General features: G+C 43.9%; 1 protein-coding gene across 8 annotated transcripts in view; it reads right to left on the bottom strand.

Annotated features, from left to right (window-relative positions):
* Positions 1-4,725: 4,725 nt before the first annotated feature.
* atp11b (ATPase phospholipid transporting 11B) overlaps positions 4,726-20,246 on the bottom strand; it is a 48,291-nt gene continuing 32,770 nt past the window's right edge. For 2 of the 8 annotated variants that reach the window (XM_076723585.1, XM_076723606.1), the window contains 5 exons: positions 19,617-19,682; positions 19,231-19,334; positions 17,834-17,999; positions 10,241-10,404; positions 4,726-4,936 (listed from right to left, as the gene is read on the bottom strand). In XM_076723585.1, the coding sequence (XP_076579700.1) occupies positions 4,855-4,936; positions 10,241-10,404; positions 17,834-17,999; positions 19,231-19,334; positions 19,617-19,682 (582 nt within the window). In that variant the 3' untranslated portion in view covers positions 4,726-4,854. Of the gene's footprint in view, positions 4,937-9,999; positions 10,405-13,373; positions 13,511-16,566; positions 16,653-17,833; positions 18,000-19,230; positions 19,335-19,616; positions 19,683-20,246 lie in introns of those variants that run through there. The other 6 variants (XM_076723567.1, XM_076723576.1, XR_013076215.1 and 3 more) reach the window with 5 other exon arrangements.

The following is a 20,246-nucleotide window of genomic DNA, read 5'->3' as shown; positions in this document are numbered from 1 at the left end:
AATGTCTCGCATATGGGAACCGAAATGAATGAAGTCACTCTCCACAGGCCCGTTTCTTAAAAATGTATTTATTTCGTAAATAGATCAGCATCTTCATAACCATCAGCGAGAAGATTTACAGACAGGAGGAGGGAGGACAGACAGACACGTCAACAGGTACCGGCCAACAGAAGACTGATGATGGTGCTTTATTAATCGTCTGCTGCAGCATGATTTACTGAAGAAACAATAAAACTGATTTCAACAAACCGTCGAGCACCGACATGATCTGCAGCCTGGTGTGGCGCCGGCTGCTGCTGAGTCACAGGACACACTGCTGCACACAACTGACCGCTTGACATTTCATTTAGACTCCCCTTTTTAGCTGATTTGATCAAAGAAACCTTAATTTGATTCCAGTCTGCAAACCGTGGCTGAGTTTTCCAAAAGCATCTCTGCACTGACGTCGCCCGTCCGCTCTTCAAAATGTTTTTCTTCCGAACTTCCTGACATTACTAGAAGATTGTTCAATCCTTACATAGTTTTTTCAGTACTCAGGTACGTATGCATAGTCAGTATCACCTGTAGATGGCGCTCAGCACAGCCCCAGTTTGGAGAAGCGCCAATTACCATCCACCTCCAAAAAATCTGAAGCATCCCTTTAAGAAGGAATCCAATTAAACTTAGATGGTGCTTCTGATGGACGACATGGTCATCATCTGCAGTGGAGGCTTACTAAAATATTCAATGGCCATTTCTTCAAAAATGATGTGGCTGAGTAATCTCCTGTTTCTAGAAATATTCCAGAGGCCTCGTGTCTGAACGCTGCTGCTCTTTAGTAACGACGCTTCCACGACGTCAGCGCTGTGATGCTTTGGAGAATCAGGTTTTGGTTGTTATTAAAGTCACGTCTGATGTTAAAAAAAATAGAGCATCTGTCTGAAGTTATCACTCGAGTGCCGCTTGGGCCCCAATTACATTTGATATGTTTAAAAAAAAAAAAAAAAAGATTCTGTACCTGGACATACAGTCTGGGTAGAAATGCAAATATTTGACCACATTTCCAAGTATTCTGCTCGTCTGTGACTGGATGGTGGAGGCAGAGACCCAAAGTGTTCAAAATGATAAATAGAGAGCAAAGACACTGTCAGATAGTCTTATAGGTCTTTAAACTGTACTTCATCCTGCTCCCATTTCTGATCTTTCTATATCCTGATAATTAGACCTTTAACATGACAGTGTCTTTTGTGTTTTGAACTCTTTGGGTCTCCGTAGATGAGCACAAGGGGGCATCAGAAACGCACCAACACTGCAGGTGTTTCTGCACATTCCCGCCTTGTCCGCCTTTGGCCGGGAGGACTCGCCTTCCCTCCTCTGCCATCTGCTCTGACATTGTGTAATAACTCAGCAGGCTCACAGCTCTGATGCTCCCAGATCCTCCTGAATACTGAGGTTATTGCTGAGTCCAGAGAGGTGGGCGGAACAGTTCTGGTTTCTACTTCCTGGCTGATTCTGGCACATCACATCTTCAGGGCTGGGTGATGGTTCCACTTTGTCATCTACTGACCTTCAGTGGAATCACTCTGACGTTAAGATGCTCGTATCTTTTCCCAAGATTTTTATCAACTTGTGTGTGGTTTTGCATAAGTGTTGCCTGTCAAAAGGAAATCCTGCGCAGTCTGAGAAAACCATCTTTTGTGGCTCTGAAGGAGCTTTCCAAACTCTGATGTCCTCATCTGGATTATCCCAGCTGGGGCTGGAGACTCGTGTGCAGTTGGAAAGATGTTGACATTTAGCAGGCAGAGGGGGAAGTTGCAGGATCCAGCGCTTAAATCTGTGCGCCTCTGCTTCTGCTACATCAAATCTGACCTTTTTAAGGTATTAAAGGGGTATTCTCGGATTTAGTATTGCATGTCCATAAAGTTCCATAGAAAAGAACGGTCAAAATGAATGCAGCAGAGGCAAAGACATCCTGGATTTAAGACTCTCGTTTCAAGCTCCGAAAATACTGGATCCTCTCACTGGCATCTTAACAAGCACTCTGCTCTGTTCCACGTCTTCATCTGTCAAGCTCCACGGTCCTCGTCTGTAACGAAGTTTCTGTCAATTTGCTGAGGTCGAAAGCTCAACTCAAGATGACATCAGGGTTGACTTCGTAGCTCCCTTCAGAGCCACAGGCAACTATTTCCACAGGCTGAGGAGTGATCTCCATGACAGGTCAACTGAGCTTGATGTGCAAGTGCCCCTTTTAAACAGCATTAACATGTATATTTCCACATTACAGGTATCAAAAGGTGTGTCCAGGTACACATTTTTATACCATGTCTGAGCTCAAGTGGTTAAGAAGACCTGTTGGGTTGCTGCACGGAGTGATCTCAATGGAAGTGTCCTTTTAAATGTCCTGTAAGAAACTAACATTGAGGCTTGCAGCTGACAGCGACCAGCTGCACAGTCACCTTTCAGGTCAGACAAAAACAGCTTTGATGGAGGCTCAACCTCCTGATTACATGTCTAATACCACGTAAAACATCTGGGAAGTTGCTGCATTCAGGCCGTGACACACGTACATATTGATATGTAAGAAAAGTTCAACACAAACACAGGAAAAAAAAAAAAAAAAACATACTGCAATAATAAATAAACTCTTTCATTGTCTCCTGTATGAACAGCAAGGATACAACAGGCCCAGGTACGCGTCACACAATGTGAACCGTAACGAACACAGAATATTCAACCAAGTGACAGAACCATTAGTGACTCTCTGACTTTGAGCTGACTCATCAGATGACGTGTGTGCTCCCTGTGAGCTGAAGCATGTACCGTCATTGCTGTGTGGATGTCAAGTTTAAAACGGTTGTCTTGAAAGGTTTCTACATTGCACTTCTGTCAGCTGTCAGTCACCTTCTGGACTGAATTCTCCTGAAATAGAGCCGTCAAACTTTTCCTCATTTCACCTTTTTTGGAGGAGAAACATTTGACCTTCGACCTGCATGTGGCCACGGAAATCATAGAGGAGCTCACAACAAGGCTACGTACCGAACTTCCTTCAAGTAGCCACACACACACACACACACACACACACGCTTCATCAACATGTGGACAGAAACACACATGACAAACAACATAACAGCAAAAACATGATTCGGATGATTTCAATGGTGAGAGGAGCAATGATTTGAGACGACACAAAAAAGAAAAAGAAATGAATGTGAGTTTTCTGTGTGCAAACGCTCTGCTCTTCTTTTCATAAACTGAAGCTGAATTATACTCATCTGAGATATCTACCCTCTAAAGATAGAGACATTCTGCTGTCCGGGTCGACCCGCATCAGCCGCGGTTTTGAAAAGCATCTCGCCATTAAAGCCATCGTCGCCTCACTGAAATAAAAATGGTACTGATCTCCGATCCGATGCTCAGGAAATTTTTTTAGGCAACTGTGAGAGGGATGATTCTACCTCCACGTCTGTTTGTCCAGATGCTTTATAAAGCTCCTCCTCCCTGAGCCTTGTGGTCTTCAATGCAGAGATGCCTTCGTTAGCCGGGCTGAATGAGAAAAGGCATTTAAAGGGAACACGTTTCCAAACACAAAGTGACAACAGCGACAGGCTCACACAGCTTCTATCTGCAGTACCTTCGATAATCTCTCAATTATAGAACCTCTTGAAAGTGTATGGCTTTTCAAACAGACCCCATCCGGCCTCCTTCTGAGCGGCGTACCGGGGAGGCCGAGGCCTCAACAGTCACACGAGAAAGCAGCACGAACAAATATAATAGTCTTCTTAACAATATAAGCTTCTATACAATCAGGCACAAAAATAAACATCTTTTGAACTCCAGTCTGAATCCTTTGGTCTTTGGTTCCATGGTAGAGATGACTCTCCTCGCACCGTATCAAGCGAGTACTGTCTATCTGAGGGAATCAAGTCTAGACGTGATCAGAACCGACAAGGCTCTGAAGGCTACAGGACCCAGAGCGGTCCAGCTTTTTCCCTTTCCATCTGGAGGAGAAACAACGACGCAGCGGGGCTGACAGCTCAAAGAGGAAGTTTACGTAGCGGTTTGGGCTGCAGCTGCTGGGCAACACCTCTGAGATGTGCTCTCAATGCAGTCCGAGTTTGCAGAGCCTCTGTCCTGGTGTAACATGGGTGATCTAAAGGCCACCTGTGCTGAGTCAGTCAGCATGTCCAAACCAGCTCAGCTCAGTCACAGTCCTCTGGCTGCGATGCATCGAGCAGGACTGACGCCTGACATTAGCTCCTGGAGCTAACCAGGTGGTCAGGAATCTCCATTCTGTGTCTTCAAAAGCAAAAGACTTACAGTACGAGGTCATGTTTATGTCAGTTGCAAGAAGAAGTACGTTTGGCAACTGAACAGGAAATGAATAATAAATAGCTGCGTGCAGAGGGCAGCACCTGTGAGCTGACTGTCTTTTAAAGGGTACTGAATCTAAATGTGGTGGCTTCAGATTCTTCTGCAGGACTTGCAGACAACCTGTAAGCAGCAGCGATCTGATCGTTGTTGCTGCTCAGACGTCTGTCTACAGGAGTAGCTCCACAGAGGTCGGCTTCATGTCATGCTAATTTGCTCCACAATTCAAATTTCCTTGCCTTCCACGCTGCAGCTCCCATCTGACGTCCTTCTCAACCTTTCTACTGAGAATTGATTCACTGAGGGGAAACAAACGGGTGAATGATAAAGCAGCCTGCCGCACCGAGCCGAGTCCTTTGGTTTCACATAATGCTCCCGTCTGTGTCCAGCTGAGAACGCAATGAAGCAGGTTTATAAAATGGTGGCATGGGGGTGGGGTGTGATTATGATTCATAGCGGAGCAGTAGCTCTCCCCCAGCTGTGTGTTACAGTCAGAGGCCCTGGGAGTCAGCAGTGGGAGGCCTCGATGGGCGACAGCGTCAGGATGCTGCGATCGTTGGAGTAGAAGTTCTCCGTGTCGCTCCAAGACCTGAAAACAGGCAGCAGTGACTGAGGGTTAGGACACTGACGGAGTGAGTGTGTTTGAGTGTGTTTGAGTGTGTGTGTGTGTGTGTATGTGTGTGTGTGTGGTGAGGGAGGACAGTGGGCTCAGCTGTCACTGGCTAACCCACTGTTGTCCAAAGGTTTCTCTGTTACACAACCAGGCTGGACGGAGCAGAGAGGAGCGAGGGGTGAAGAGTGAAGAGTTAGTAATGGGTGTGATGATGTTAGTGTGAGTATCCAAAGTCTCTCCTCATTCATTCACATTAATCCAGGTCCATCGAAGTGCACCTGTTTCATAAAGCAGGTACAAAGACAGGACACTGTACTACCACTGCTGTTCTGTACTGCACTTGTGGAGTACATACAGCTTGCTGCACTGAGTCCGGATCATACACTCATCCGGATCAAACAAAAAACCAGGCTGGGAATGAAAACAACATTTAAAATCCAGCTACATCCACTATAATCTCTCATTTGCTTCATTAGTGTAAAACGCAGTGGTATGGGATCATTGTTGATGTCCTTGGAGTGCTGGGAAATGCAAATGATGCTCAGGCTTTGGTACTGAGACAGTGTAAAGGTTTAGATTTAACAAAGCTGTGCAGAGGCAGCTCATTAGCTCTGAAGCACTGCATGTCTCTGCTGTCACACTTCAAACATGGTGGGAAAGGTTTTCTGCAAATGCTTCTTAAAACACAAATCTGTCCCTTTACATGTCTTTGTACCGCACGCCGTTCACGAGGAGGGAGGAAGTGAGGTGAGACTTGAGCTACTCAACTCATGGATGGAAATAAACACCATAAAGAGAAAGAAATCATGATAAACAAACATTCATGCTTCATGTATTCATTCGTAAGAAAACCAGGGCTAGTGTCTGATATCTGAAGTTCAGCCGGCCATTTAAATAGCTTCACTTTCTTACTAGAAAAATAAGTATGATACTATCTTCCACAACATTAAACATATGCATATAGTATAAAATCTGCACCTGCACTGTATTGTATAATCCTGTTTAGAGACGTGACCGAGGCCCAGTCCTTTCTGTTATTAGCTTAGTGAGCTGATCTGCTTTGGAAATGTCGAACAAAGATTGATCTGGTGCACAATCTCATCCATTTGTAAACCACTTCAAACTACAGGCTTTGGGCTGGACGTGAAGAAAATACAACATGGATACATCATGAAAGTCACAGCTCGTGAAGGTCGCAACAAACCAACCGCCACCGCCACCACCACCACCACCGCCACTCTGACTCACATCAAAGTGGTCATTGATCAGAGCTTCAGCTGGGAGGAGCAGAGAAACTTAGCTTCAACATCCTCTGACTTCAAACAGTGCTTCCTTTCTGGCTGCCTCACCTGATCTTCACATGGCTGCACGAGCAGAGCCACACAGCTGGATATAAGACGAGAGGAAGACCTCAGTCACTGCACCTGTCTGTCCATGTCTTCACATATTTCTTTTTAAGTCCTACAGGTCAGCTGTGAAACAAGCAATTGTCCCGACCTTTAATTCAACGCTGCTCTCTGAGATGAAGACAACCGTTTTAAGACCTGGTGAACAGGAAAACAGGGCCACCCGTAGACTTTAAATAGGCTGATGACTCAAATGGCGGTTTGACTGGAGGCACTCTCACGTGCTGCATCACCAGCTCGGCTGTCTACCACGGTTGGGGTCAAACTGAAGCATCTCAGTGCTAAAGCCATCTCTGCTCTGCGGGTTATGACAGAACAAAGAGGACGCTAACACCAGAACAGTGTTGGGATGAGCCGGTGGGAACGTGAACCCGAGAAAAGAACAGAACAGGCAGAATTCTGACGAGACGAAGCTCACGAGGGACGTTAACAGCACATGAATAATTAATCTGGAAGGTCGAACCACATTATGCAAATTTCAGACACAGAAGGTCGAGGACACAGAGAGGACAGGAGGAGACAAGTGCAAGAGGAGGAGTGTCGAGGGGGCACGAATACATACAGGTTTACATCGTATACAAAGTACCAAAGGCAACAGCAGCCCCCATGCAACAAGACAGAGTCTGGGCATTCTTGTTCTGTAGCCGGTAGTGACAGGACAGGTGGAGTTCTACACTGTCATATGAACCGGTGGAGAAGGTAAACTCCACCCACCTGGAGCACCCCTGGTTATAAAACAAGCACGCCCTCAAAGTTGGCCTCTTCTCAGAAGCACATATAAGGCTTCGGGATCCAGTAGAAAAGAGTAATACATACAGGAAGTAGCAAAAAAACAAACAAACAAAAAAAAAAGAACAAACAAAAAAGACTGAGATTTCCCAGCAGCCTCTCTGGTTTAGGGTGTGGCCCCCCTTGCGCGAGGAGGAGAGGAGAGGAAGAGGAATGAGCAGTGCCAGACAGCAGCTGAGTTTCCATCCAAGGATTTATTCATTTTTTTAGAGTGCATTAAGTCAGAAAATGACCCGACGTTACAACTTTCAGTCAAATGTCCAACAGACTGCTTTGAAAGAGGACTTGTAGAACTAGGTTTGCTCAGTGGTTTTGTACATTTCAAGCTTTTCAATTGATGCATCCAGACACTATCATCGAACGTTTTTATTTTCAACTGCATAAATCGTGATGTTCAAGACGCCTTTTTTTGGAAATTCCAAAACAAAGGCGTCACATTTAAAAAGGTCAGAATGAAATGTGTTTAACATTTGGATGGAGGCGCAGCTGCTGGGATTTGACAACAACACGTGGGCGTGTAGGTCGTTTATTCTGAAAAACATCTTTGACTCCTGACATTCGTGTCCCCTCCTGCTTTGACGCCCCTCGCCATGATTCAGCTGTGGTGAGCATTCAACAACAGGCCAAGTCAAGCAGCCAGCTACAGTTGGGCTTCCAGTATATAACAGATAAATAGTTGATGTACTATATACGTTTGTTAATATGCTTTCTACATGTCCCTTCCAGTCGTTATGCGTGTTATATTGGACTGGGTGCATATATTCCCTTTCCCCTATGGCAGTATTGTAGCATTAAGGCCAGATGTGGGCTGAGTCTCACTAGTCTTTCATACGTTCTTTGTGGTTTTCTGCTTTATTTCCTCAAACCCAGAAGATAAAGAAGAGGGAGGGGAAGGAGGAGGGGTGAGAAGAGGAAGGAAGGGAGAGGTGATATTAAGGGAAGGAAATGAGAAATAAAAAATAAACCTGCACATTCAGCCCCAATTCTATGACTTGATTGTGTATTTACAGTATAAAGCAGATCACAGCAGAGCATTTTATGATCACTGTTTATGTTTCTCCATCTGGGAGTACAAATTGACTGCTGTTTGCTCAGTCGGAAGAATCCAATCGGTGGCATCGTGCCAAGGTCAGAAAACAAATCAATCATTCCCACAGGAAGAAAGTCATCTAAATTGAATCATGCATTTAGTGGTAATTTGACGCAGAAGCAACAGGAATAGCTTCCTTTCTTCCAGTGAAACGACCATGACAACAACTGAAATAGATCATTTCATGGACGCGTATCCCACCCACCACCGTTAAAAGGAATAATGAAATGTATAAATCTTAGATGATGTCTAAGATGTTTTTCTTTTTAACACAAGCCTGGCACTGAATCAAATTTGTTACAAAGAGATGCCATTAGAGCCAGTCACAATTTCATGTCTCTATACGAGATGACTCAAATGAGTGCTGTCACCCCCCAGGCCTGACTGACTGGGATGAGCCAGTCCTCCACTCAACCACAGAGAGTCTGCAGGTTGCTGTCCAGAGGGGCTGATGGGAGGGTGGGGAGAACAGTGCATGTCTTATTTGACCCGCATGCTGTCATTACCTTTACAAACACGCACACACACACAGTCATGAAGGAACAAACATGCGTGCCCACACTCTGTGCAAGGTCCACTGCAGAAGACTCACACACAAAGAACAAGAATGCTACATCTTCATTGCTGATGGAATCAATACTGAGGGTCCCGTGTTGTCTTGGGGAGTATTGACTGCTCAGCAGAAACGGTCAATCAGGTCAATTAATCAATGATCCCTCTGCGTCACTGGGATTCAGACAATAGCACTGAATCTGCAGATTGGGCGGCCCAGCAAACTGTGAACTCGCCTCACTTGTCTTCAAAGCTGCACTTTAAAGCATCAAAGTTGTCGATGCTTTATCATTCTTTATCACAAAGTGGAGCTGTGGCAGAGAAGAAAATTTTATCTGCACTTACTGGGAGGTCACTCTGAGCAGTAAACTGACATCATGTTTCATTATTTATACCCCTCCCCGCCACTTAGGCGCACCAAAATGCAACATTGCAAAGTACAGCTTCAAAGTTCAGTCGCCACAAGTTCGGCGTTGAGATCAAATCTAATTCTACCAGCTGACCATTATCTGGCCTTATCTCAAGTGCAGAAGACCTCAAGTGAACCAGAGGACCTTCTGGACAATATACAAGTCAAGCTAAAGCTAATAAGTCAACTTAATAATTGACATACAGACACATGTTAAAGTGCATTACAGATTAGGCAGTCTTCCTTGAAAACTGGCTAATCAGGCTAACTCCCATTTGGGACAACAACCTTTGAATTCAAGGGAACACTGAGCAGAAACAGAGGAGACAAACAGGACGGACAGAACAACAGATCATAGCATAGATGATTAGGACATAGACACATGGGCTAATGGACAAACCCGCACTAATGTAGGGGCTAGACAAGACAGGTTACATAGTGTAATACTGAGACCGATTAGGTGCCTTTACATCGCACCCGGTCTCCATCGTAAGGGCCTTACGAAAAATGCTGGAATCCAAATTCTCCCTGGCTAAACTGCCAAACATCCACATCTGCATGCTATGTAGAGGGCATGGTCATCACAACCTACTCAGTCATTGGTCTCTGTGATTTTGGTTACAAGGTGTACTGATATATCTCTGACAGTCCACTGCTGTGGATACCAGATTGAGCACACATTTCCGCCTGGTTCATCAAAATGTTCCGACTCCACACTCTCCCAACATACACTTTGACGGATATAACAAACTCATTATAGTTCAGTCAACGAGCGCAGAACTCCTTGTCCGGCTGATGTCCCAAAGTTATGCTAAGCTGCTCGCTAAAACCAGTCTCTCAGACTGTCTGAGACCCTGCTCCCCCACAACTGTTTACTCAACTACAGATCTGAACAAGAAAGACTTACAGTAGGGTTGTAGCCACATTAAGGGCTAAAACAGTCACGCTTGCAGGCCAAATTTTTGTAACCAAGAGGTGGTGAGGGCTCATCAGGATGCATAATCATTGTTTCTTGCTGTCGCGGTCCTCCCCACCTGTTGCTGTGGCTGGATGCGTGGCAATGGTTGGCGCTGCCCCGACACTGCCCGGTCATTTGCTCCAGGAAGTGGGCCAGGCGGGAACAGCCGCTCTGCCCATGTTGGTAGCAGCACAGGGACTCCACACAGCTGAGGGTCTGCGCCTGGGGGGTTGATAGAGACTGGAGGAAGGAGAAACAAGGTGGAAGGACACAGAAAGTGCAGAGGAAGGAAAGGGTGAGGTGAACAGTTGGGACAGTGGTATGGAATAAAGAAAAAGAGAAGAAGAGGGAGAAGTGAGTGGAGAAAGAGGAGAGAAGAGAAGAAATTAATACCAACACAGCAGAGGTCCACTATCACATTCTGACAGGATGATGGACGACTGGGAGATGACATATTGCATGCTGTCACAGGAACAATGATGTACAGGGAAAACATTCAAAACATGCAAAACAAAGGGCTGAAATGTTGCAAATAAATACAAAAATCATAAAACCTGTAAATAAAGAAAAACAGATGAAAAAGCTCAAAATCATAAAATAAAATATTTTTGGGTACTTGTAAAGTAGATTAAGTCTGTCCAAAACTGGAAATCAAATCAGACTGAACAGCTAGTCAAGCTTAGCTGAACATTTCCAAGGATGTATGTCCATTAGATCTTTTTCAAATACAACCTGCTCAAGTTTACTGCAGAGGCTTTATTCTAGGTCTCTGATCAAACTTCCAGGCTGCTTCTGTTTGGACAAAAGCACTGACAGCTCCATGTGTATTAGAAACAAGACAGCATCCTCAACATCTATCCACATCTTTTCCTCTATTCTAAGTATATATAATCAAACTTTTCAATGGGCCAGTGACGCAGTGGTAGACAAAGCTGAATGAGGCTGCTGCCTAGAAGCCTGCAGGATCGGGTGGCTCTGTTAACCTGAGTCAGCACCCGAGGGAGAGACAGCATGTGATGGAAAAGAGAGAAAGTGAAGAGCAGAGCGACAAAGAGCGAACAGAGTGTGAGGTTACACTCGTGTGGACTGCATTCTGAACGCCCCCTTTCTACAGCAGCACGACCCCACGAGCAAAGGAGTTGGAACGTTGCGTAAAACATAAAACAAAACGGGATCATTTGCTCATCCTTTTTGACATATACTGAACTGAAAACAGTACGAAGACTACATATCTAAACCTCTTTTTGGAATTACATTTTCATTCTGAATAATTCAACATCCTTTATACAAGTTGTTTGAAAGGTGGTGCTGAATTTGATGCCAGCGACATCAAACAAGTTGTTTAAAGGATATTCCTTAATAGTTTTACTTTGGAAAACCACTGTCAAAGTTTGTTTGCAAATGATTGCATCCTGTTTTTATTGACATTTTAGACAGCGTAGCACTTTCTCTGGAATCGGGATTGTATTCTGTAGCTCAATGATGATGTTGCTGCTGTTGGATTTCTCTGCGGCAGAAACTGGAGACACTTCTGGCATGAAACCAAACTTCTTGGCTGGCAACAGCAAAACACAGACGGGACAAACTGAATATGGTTTATTCCTCCAGCGTCAGGTGTCCCTGGGTAATAAATGCATGGCTTTGTTCTTTACAACATATTGCTATTTTCCTTTTGAAATGGGTTTGTTTCTGTAGTTACGTTCACCCTCCACAGCAAAAGAGAAAAGTTGACGTTGGAGAATGTGATTATTCCAAACACACATTCAGTCCAAACCACAGTAAAAGCAGTGACAGCAGCCAAGCCACCGCTGTAGCCATGGATGGTAATGTATCCTGGACTCGTGTTTATCTGTTAGTGATGTGTCCTTGGCGTATCTATGCTGGTACGACAAAATGGGTGATAAACACTGTCAGCTTTTCATTAACTCTAAGATGACTGATATACCTGCATTAATCTACCAGTAACCAATCATATCAATCTGTGCAGCAGCACTCAGTCGTTGCAGGGCTTGTAAATCAGAAGCAATGGGAGGCAGAGTGAGACGCTGCAGTTTTCAGTGGTAGTCATGTTACAATAAAACTTGATCTCCGGTGCTGTTTATAAGAGATGGACAAGAAACAGGATGAACTGAACTAGCATTTGACCTTTTCACTGTGTCTCAGGAACTGTTTGGTTCATGTGTTTTTTAAATTCAGGAGCAGCAATCGGAAGCCCAGACTAAAACCAGGCTAAACCTCATGATTAATAGTTCTCTTGTAAACGGTGGTTTTCTGAGAAAGCGCTGACTAAATCAAAGGTTTTGTCATAAAATGACCAAAGCCTCAGCGGCAGTTATATGGGTGACATCATCCATTGGCTGATTTACTATATTGACTATAGAGTTCAGCTGAAGTTCATATCCACTGTTGGTTTACACAACTAAGACAGGAGAGGGTCTTTGGCAAGGTGTTTTTGGCAACTGAATATTTAATGTAAGTAATGATCTTGACTTTATAATATCATACTTTGTATATATATATAGTGCCCATAATGCATACTCTAGATGTAGAGAAAACAATCTTAAATTATAGAACAAAAGAGAAAACAACTTAAAAATACTTAAAATTGTACTTGAAATGCAAAAGGGATCATCATGACACATCAAATGCTTACAAGCAGACAACGATACATGACTCAGGCTTCAATATGGAGTATCATAATTATTATTGTTGTTCTTAATGAGTATGGTGGGATTAGATGGTTGATCAAAAAATACAGTGACGACAATGAAGTCAGCATGCCAACAGCATTCTCTCTCTGATAAACTCTGAACCCAGACCTGATCAGTAACACTGAGGGGTGAACTCAGACAGGAATAGGAAAGGATGGGGACGATCATGGTTGAGTAAGGGAGGGTGAAGTCAGTCATATCTATGTAGGGAAGGGTGAGGTTATTCATGGAAGGGCCGGGATGGATGGATTTGGGTGGGAGGGGATGGGGGTCATTCATACAGGAAGTGAGACCGACAAAGAGACATACAGTAATAATATTTTTACGTATGAAATCAAAGGGCAGTGCGGGGGCAGCTGTGACATATAGCCATGGGTCAATGACTGAATTGACTGCAGCTGTTAGGGGGTGCACAGGGTTGGTTGGTCCTCAGGCGAAGCCATAATGCTGGGACAGTGAGAGTACGAGGGGGACAATGGGAGTGAAGTATGGTACTACCTAGGGGAGCAGGGGTCTGGGCCGGGGGCAGCAGGGGGAGGATAAGCAGCTAGCAGGTGCCAATTGTCCTCCCCTGGGCTCCGCTGGGCTTTAACAGGGTCATATTCTGGGCCGACTGAACCCTCACCCTCTTCCATCTGAAGGACACAAGATGCTTACAATGAGCCCCACTGGCTAGTCAAACAGCTCCTCAGTCAGCCCGGTAGACTGTTGGTAGGTCAGACTTTGTCATAGCAACATAACCAGGAAAGCCAGCTTATTCACTAACCAATCGCACGGCAAAAATATCGACAAGAGTCTTCAGTCTTGTATTAAATCTTTAAATTCTTCTTAAAACAAGATGATAATGTCGTTTCAAACGCAGTTTCACTAATGCTTCCACGATTTTAGGAATTTTCCGCAAACAAGGACACATTTTGAAAAGGCACTTACCTCAAAAAACATTATTTGATCATTGAAATGTCATTTGTGAGTTGACTTTCATTTGGGAGAGATGTGAAATCATCTCATACCATTACCATTACTTCACATTTTGTTGTCGTACATCTAGAGACTCAATACAAGACTAAAAGACTGCAGATACAGTTGATATGTTTTTAAGTGCTGCTTATTTACCAAGCAGCAGATTCATTATTCAGTCAGTAAGCAGGCGGTCAGTCAGTCAGCGAGTCAGTCCAGGCTGCACTGCAGGGGAGGCAATTAATTCAATTCCTGCCCCTCCCTCTCGTGTGCTCTGATACACTTCCACATACAGCATATTGTGACCAAATAAAAGCTGGTTCCCTTTTTAAAGACCTTCACAAGTGACCTCACCGAACATTTCTGACACTGCAACAGAACTGAGGGCAAATTTTTGGATTACAAGGCAAATAAAAACAGCTGTCTCCAGCTTTTTCACACGAGACACCGACGTGCCTCCCAGGTCTTATTCCCCTGCGACAGATCTGAACCTCATTTTAATTGGGACTGTGAGATAATCATAAATCACTGCTCGAGAAGAGGTCCTTAAGAAAATCTGAGCGGGGTGATGAGGTCACCGGAGAAGGGCTTTAATTTCTCACAAAAGCAGAGACAGTCGAACACATTGGCGAGAAGGTAAGCTCACATATAGCTGTAAAATTGAGCAACAAACGAGCAGAAAGAAGCGGCAGGCACAAGAAAGATGTCTTGAGGGAAAAGGATCCTTCTCGTGCAGATAAGTGCCAATCTATTCGCATCCAAACCAATTAACCTGCTGCTGAATCTATCAGAGCTACAGAGCAGGCAAACAAGAGAAAAACCCAGGAGAGGCCCCTGGGTTCGTTAGTGATTACTTCCCTCTAATCTAATTAGGAAAAAAAAAAAAAGACTCTGAGAGATACTGGAATGCTTTCAACACAGCTGAATAATCTGCATGATAACAGCACATTAACATGAATACATGCTTTGATTTTGAACCCAGGAGGAGCATCTGGTGTAGTTCTACCAATTCAACAAACAAATCACTCAAACTTAAGAATATGGGATTTGTTTGTGTCCTCCCTAAACATAACGTACACAACACTTATGACCAGTCAGTCTACAGTTTGCTTCTGCTCAGTGAGTTTGACAAAAGAATATTAGCCATACACACTTCACAGGGTTAATTCACATGATATTGGGCAGTTCCATCAAAACAAAGTTAAAACTCTCAAAAACATTTTCAGTGTTCATTGGTCAAAACAGAGCTGTCTAAGATCAAGAACTATTTCTGGCTTCTGGTCCAAAGAGAGCTCACACTGTTCTTAGATTTCCCTTGGAGGCTGTTCATAGTGATATCTGCTCTGCTATGACAGCACAAGATCTTCAAGTCATCAGTCTAAAATAGCTGTGATAATAACAGAGTCTGCCATGCGTCTTGACAAGATAGCATCATGCTGCTGTACGAGGCAGCCCAAACCGGTCCAAGAGCCCGTCATGCAGCCGTAGTATCAGTTCTGTGGGTGTGCTAAAACCATGCAGAGGGAGGGAGTCTCAAGTGGTGAATCCAGTTTGAGGCTGTTTGGCTGGACGTATGTCAAGAGGACGGACCATGCTATAGATGACAGGGGTGATTCGACGGGCTGCACCATGCGGCTCTGTCATGTGTCATTTTAACATGAGCGTGGCATGCCAGACTGTGGTTGTATGACAAGACCACTAGCTGATGGTCAGGAGGCGGGTCTGACCAGGTGCTCTGGGACTACACAATCAGAATAGTGCCTTACAAATGACAAATTAGGACCCCAAACATGGTCACTGATTGACAACACTGCGATCACTTTATGTGCCAGGGAGGAGTAAAAAATCAATTCAATGAGGGTGCTCAGGTGGTTTGACATTCATTCATTCACTCATCCCTTTGTTCATGCAGTGGGGTAAGTGATGACAGTACCATGCTGTACCAGGCAGGAGGGGTGGAGCTCTCAGAACACATTCTCTACGTCAGCCTCTCACAAAAATGCATGCAGCGACTGAAATGCTTGTCATTTTATTTTGCTCCAGATATGTTTATCTCCCCCCCGATCCCAATCACAGAGAATGCTGATTGGCTTGTCCACGGCATGCAGCACAGACACGACACAAACAAAACCGCTCCAACATTAGCAGCACACATCTCTTGCAGTCAGTGTACTGCCAGTGTCAGAAACAGGCCTCAGTAGGACTAAATCAAGTCCAGACCTGAGAGAAAGAACAGTTCACTGTGACATGAACGATCCTAGACAGGAGCACCTGTTTCAAAAAGCAACATTTCTACTTTTTTGAGGCTGTCCGTGTTGTGCTGTAGATAAAGTTTGATCTCAGCATCTTAACTTGTGCAACAATACTACACCAGGCCATACAGAGCTAATGAATCATTTTCTGTCTATTTCAATGTGAACATGCTGCAATGTAGCAATGCACATCTGTGTCCTGAGAAAAAGGTGAGAAATCATACAGAAGAAAGAAAAACCTCAAAAAAAGGCATAAGATTTGAACTATATATTGTATTTTGAAATAAGTGAAGTGAGCATGAACACAGGTTAAACCAGTATAGATGGCTTAATATTCACAAAGATATACAGACACATCCCAAAAACTACTAATATAGAAACCTTGCTTTTGAAAAAAGCCCTCCTGTGATACTTTTGCTTTCTTTGAACTGATTTTTCAATGTATTTTAAGCCCAGGCCTGAATCGGTCTCATCTCCTCTACCTAATTTTGCCCAGCTGGCTCTTGGCTCTGGACAGAGGTTGCAGAGCGATGAAGTCATCACCTATCGCCACACGGTTGGAATACATCTATGCCAGAAGAATACACAGAGAGGATAGGAGGAAGAACACACACAGACACACATAGAGGTTAGATATCAGCCTCTCACACACTCGCATTTAAACACACAATTCGTACTTTCAGAATAACACACACAGACAAAGACAAAACAGGACAAAGGTTAGAGCAGAAGCAACAAACAGAGGAAACACACAGAATTGGACAAGGAAGCTCCTCGTTTTCTGACTAACCAGAGAAGAATTTTGAAATGAGGAACGTAGGAACATAAACAGTCTCCAGCTGGATGAATCAATACAGTAACAGCAGGGGTCTGCTGAGAGATGGTCATGCACACTCTGTGTTTGTGCATGTGTGTGTGTGTGTTTTGGATTAAAAGGAGGTCATGCGGTCTGTGTCTGCAACCGAACACCATCCCGTTCCTGTAAAGAAGTGGGTTACTCATGACCACAGAGGCTGAGAAAACAGTGAACTACTGAAACAATGAAGCACGCAGTTATTTTCTCTCTCCGTCTAGAATTTGAGCGACTGTGACATTTTAGCTTGTTTTCTCCCCCTAGGCTCTTGTCACAATACAGGAAGTATAATTTCCATTTTCGGGATACAAGTAGGACTATGTATGAAATCTAACCCCGTGTCTAGACCGTGAGAGTCACATGAGGCCTGAGCTCGTATGATTTCACCTCCAAAAAAAGGATGCGATCTTATGGTCGCTAAGCCAAAGTTAGCTAAAATAATGCATGTGGCAGCCTGTGAGTGGACGCTACTCAAACCTCCAACATAAACAAAACTAAGCTAGAACTGAGAACTGAGATAAGACAGCTTTGGAGAGGAACAAAACATCTGCCATTCCCAGAGTAGCTATGGCAGCATGGACGCCCAGGACAAATGCAGGATAGCATCAAAACGTGTTTCTTTAAAAATCTATTGAAACAGTGAGAGCTACACACTGCACCTTGGATCTAGGCCAGCAGGATGCAGGTAAAACCCTGGGAAACCTCTGGGAAGTAAACAGATAAATGCAAGATGAGCCTCTTTAAATCCCAGCCAAGAACCTGCACTTTTGTCCAAAGAAAGCATAATCCACTTTCGAGGAACAGCTGGACTTCCTTACGAACGTTCCCAGACAACAACCTGTAAAAGTCTTCTCTGATCACACATTCTTACATTTGGGCCCTCCTCCCCATGTTACCTGACTCTTCTGTGTGCTGGTGGGCATCAAATGTCTGTAGAGGACCTTCTTCACCACATCAGGAAAGAGGCAAGTTATGACGATGATGATGATGGCGAACCAGGCCGAACCGCTGGACAGCAGCTGTACGAATACAAAGTACATGTCCTGCGTGTGGAGGAATGGCCTGGAGGGGGTGGAAGAGACACAATCGTTACATATTGCAGAAGGAAAGGGACATATAACCATTTTTATGTCTTTTATCAGTGGAGGAAAGCATCAACGGGTGAGCTTATCTGAGAGGGACAGTCATATTTTGGCTAAATTAGCATCAGAACTGACTGAGGTAATAGGCTTTAGGCTGCAGACACAACTGAAGCATAGAGGTGAGCAGCCAGGCTCAGCCCTCTTCACTGTAAATTCCCCTCTCACTGGCAGTTGGAGTCGTGCTCTTTGAATGATTTTATGATTCCCTGGTACCTCCGAATTTAATAACCTGTGCAGATGTCAGACCACAAATATAAATTACAGTCCAATATTATCAGGATGGCTCCAGTTCCAGCCTGTGAGTTGACAGGACTGGGTCAAATGGCTGAGACTCATCTGATCAATCCAACAACAGCCCCAGATAGTCAAGAATGATTCTTATAAAGCTTCAGTGATTTATCTGCCATGACTAAGCTGGTATATCTTCTGGAAATCAGCCTGTTCCATCCTTAGCCTCAGGTTGATAACACAGTTAACAGATTTAGGGGGAAGGCAAAAATATTAACATTACTTAAAGTAAAGGAAATTCAATATATTTCAGAGAGCAACTTCTGTTTGATGATTTTCTCAAAGCAGATACTCTTAATGAGATATCACTGAAATTTTAATGAGCACTACCATAACTTGAGAAAAGTATCTTAATAATAAAAAAAAGCAATCATCCAACTCCTCGACCAGTCTGTTGAGAAGAGGTTTTCAGAGAGCTAGAGAAAAATATGTGAATACTATAAATACAGAATCATATGCAGAACGTGAGATTTGCTTCGAGTGGTGAGTTTTTTGGTCCGTTTATCCTTAGATATAAAACATGTGCATACTGTATCCCCTGTCTTTAAGTCATGTGGTATTCAGATGGGAGACCTGTGTCGTATATATACTCAATACTAATACTACTACTCTAATTTTCCATCATTAACTATTAGTCATTTATCACTAGCATGAAAGGATGTGGATCAATTTAAATGTGATGATTTGACACTTCAAATTTCACTTCACTTTCTTTTGCACGTCAGTCATAGCAAGTCATTCTCTCTGTAAAGACAATTATTTGATAGGTGTTATGTTGAGGAGGGAGACTGTGTAACATCACAGCAGAGCATCTTCTTTGAGTGTGAAAGCAACGCCTTGTACAAAAAAACCCCTCTTCTTACCAGATGATGCCACCATAGAAGAGAGAGAAGATGAAGTAGAAGGCAATCGAACCCCATGTCACAAAATGGTTCATCCACGTCCAGAAATGAGTCTCTAAAGCAAGCTGTCATTACACACACACACACACACACACATACACAGAAAAGAAAGGTAGACGTAAAACACAGGGGACATGACAGGGACATGCAGGGCATCAATAAACTACAGCAATCTGCCTCTGAGCTGTAAAGAAAACCATGACCTCAAACTGTGACAAATGATCATCGCCTGCTAATGGCCACTGACATCATCCTAACACTTCACAACACACTGCATTTCATATTGGGACAGCGGCAATAAAAACAAAAAAAAAAGTTGTGAGAAGATAAGACTGGGTGTAAATTACCTTTAGCGTGACAGTGATGACCATGACAGTAAAGACCAGCGTTCCAAATGTCCAGTTTCCAAACATCTATAGAACAGACATCCAACTGTTAATAAAACCGTCCACAGTATCACATTGCAAAACTAAAACAAACAGTGGCTGTGTTTACATGCATCTACTCAGTTACTTGCAACACAACAAAATGGTGAGATCATTACATGGTCGATCTGTTTATATGTGGCTTTGATACCTTGCAATTTGTCCTTCCTGTTGTCAAGAATGAACTAATTCAACATAATGTTCCTCCGCTTTGACTCAGCACCATTAGGCTAGAACAGGGATGCAAATTATTCCAACATAATCTCTGGCATTTTGTTGGCATTCATCTGCAATGAGTAACGGATGCCAAAAGCACCAGTTGCAGCTGCTGTATTTGATACTGACTGACTGTGTTGCAGGTGTAGTATAATATCATAAATGGTTCAAGTCAAACCATAAATCTGGCCAAAAGGTGGAGTCTGGACAGGCGGGACGAGGTGAGCAGTGTAGTGCTTGAGTGGAGGAATGGAGAGAAAACTCCTAAAAGGCATCGACCTCATTGAGCAGGTTGAGGGGTATTATGGTGCCTATAATGAGGCCTTGGCCTCCGAC

The sequence above is a fragment of the Chaetodon auriga genome, chromosome 3 (assembly GCF_051107435.1).
Source record: "Chaetodon auriga isolate fChaAug3 chromosome 3, fChaAug3.hap1, whole genome shotgun sequence".
In the NCBI taxonomy this organism is placed as follows: domain Eukaryota; kingdom Metazoa; phylum Chordata; class Actinopteri; order Chaetodontiformes; family Chaetodontidae; genus Chaetodon; species Chaetodon auriga.
This window is presented reverse-complemented; position numbering and strand designations above follow the sequence as displayed.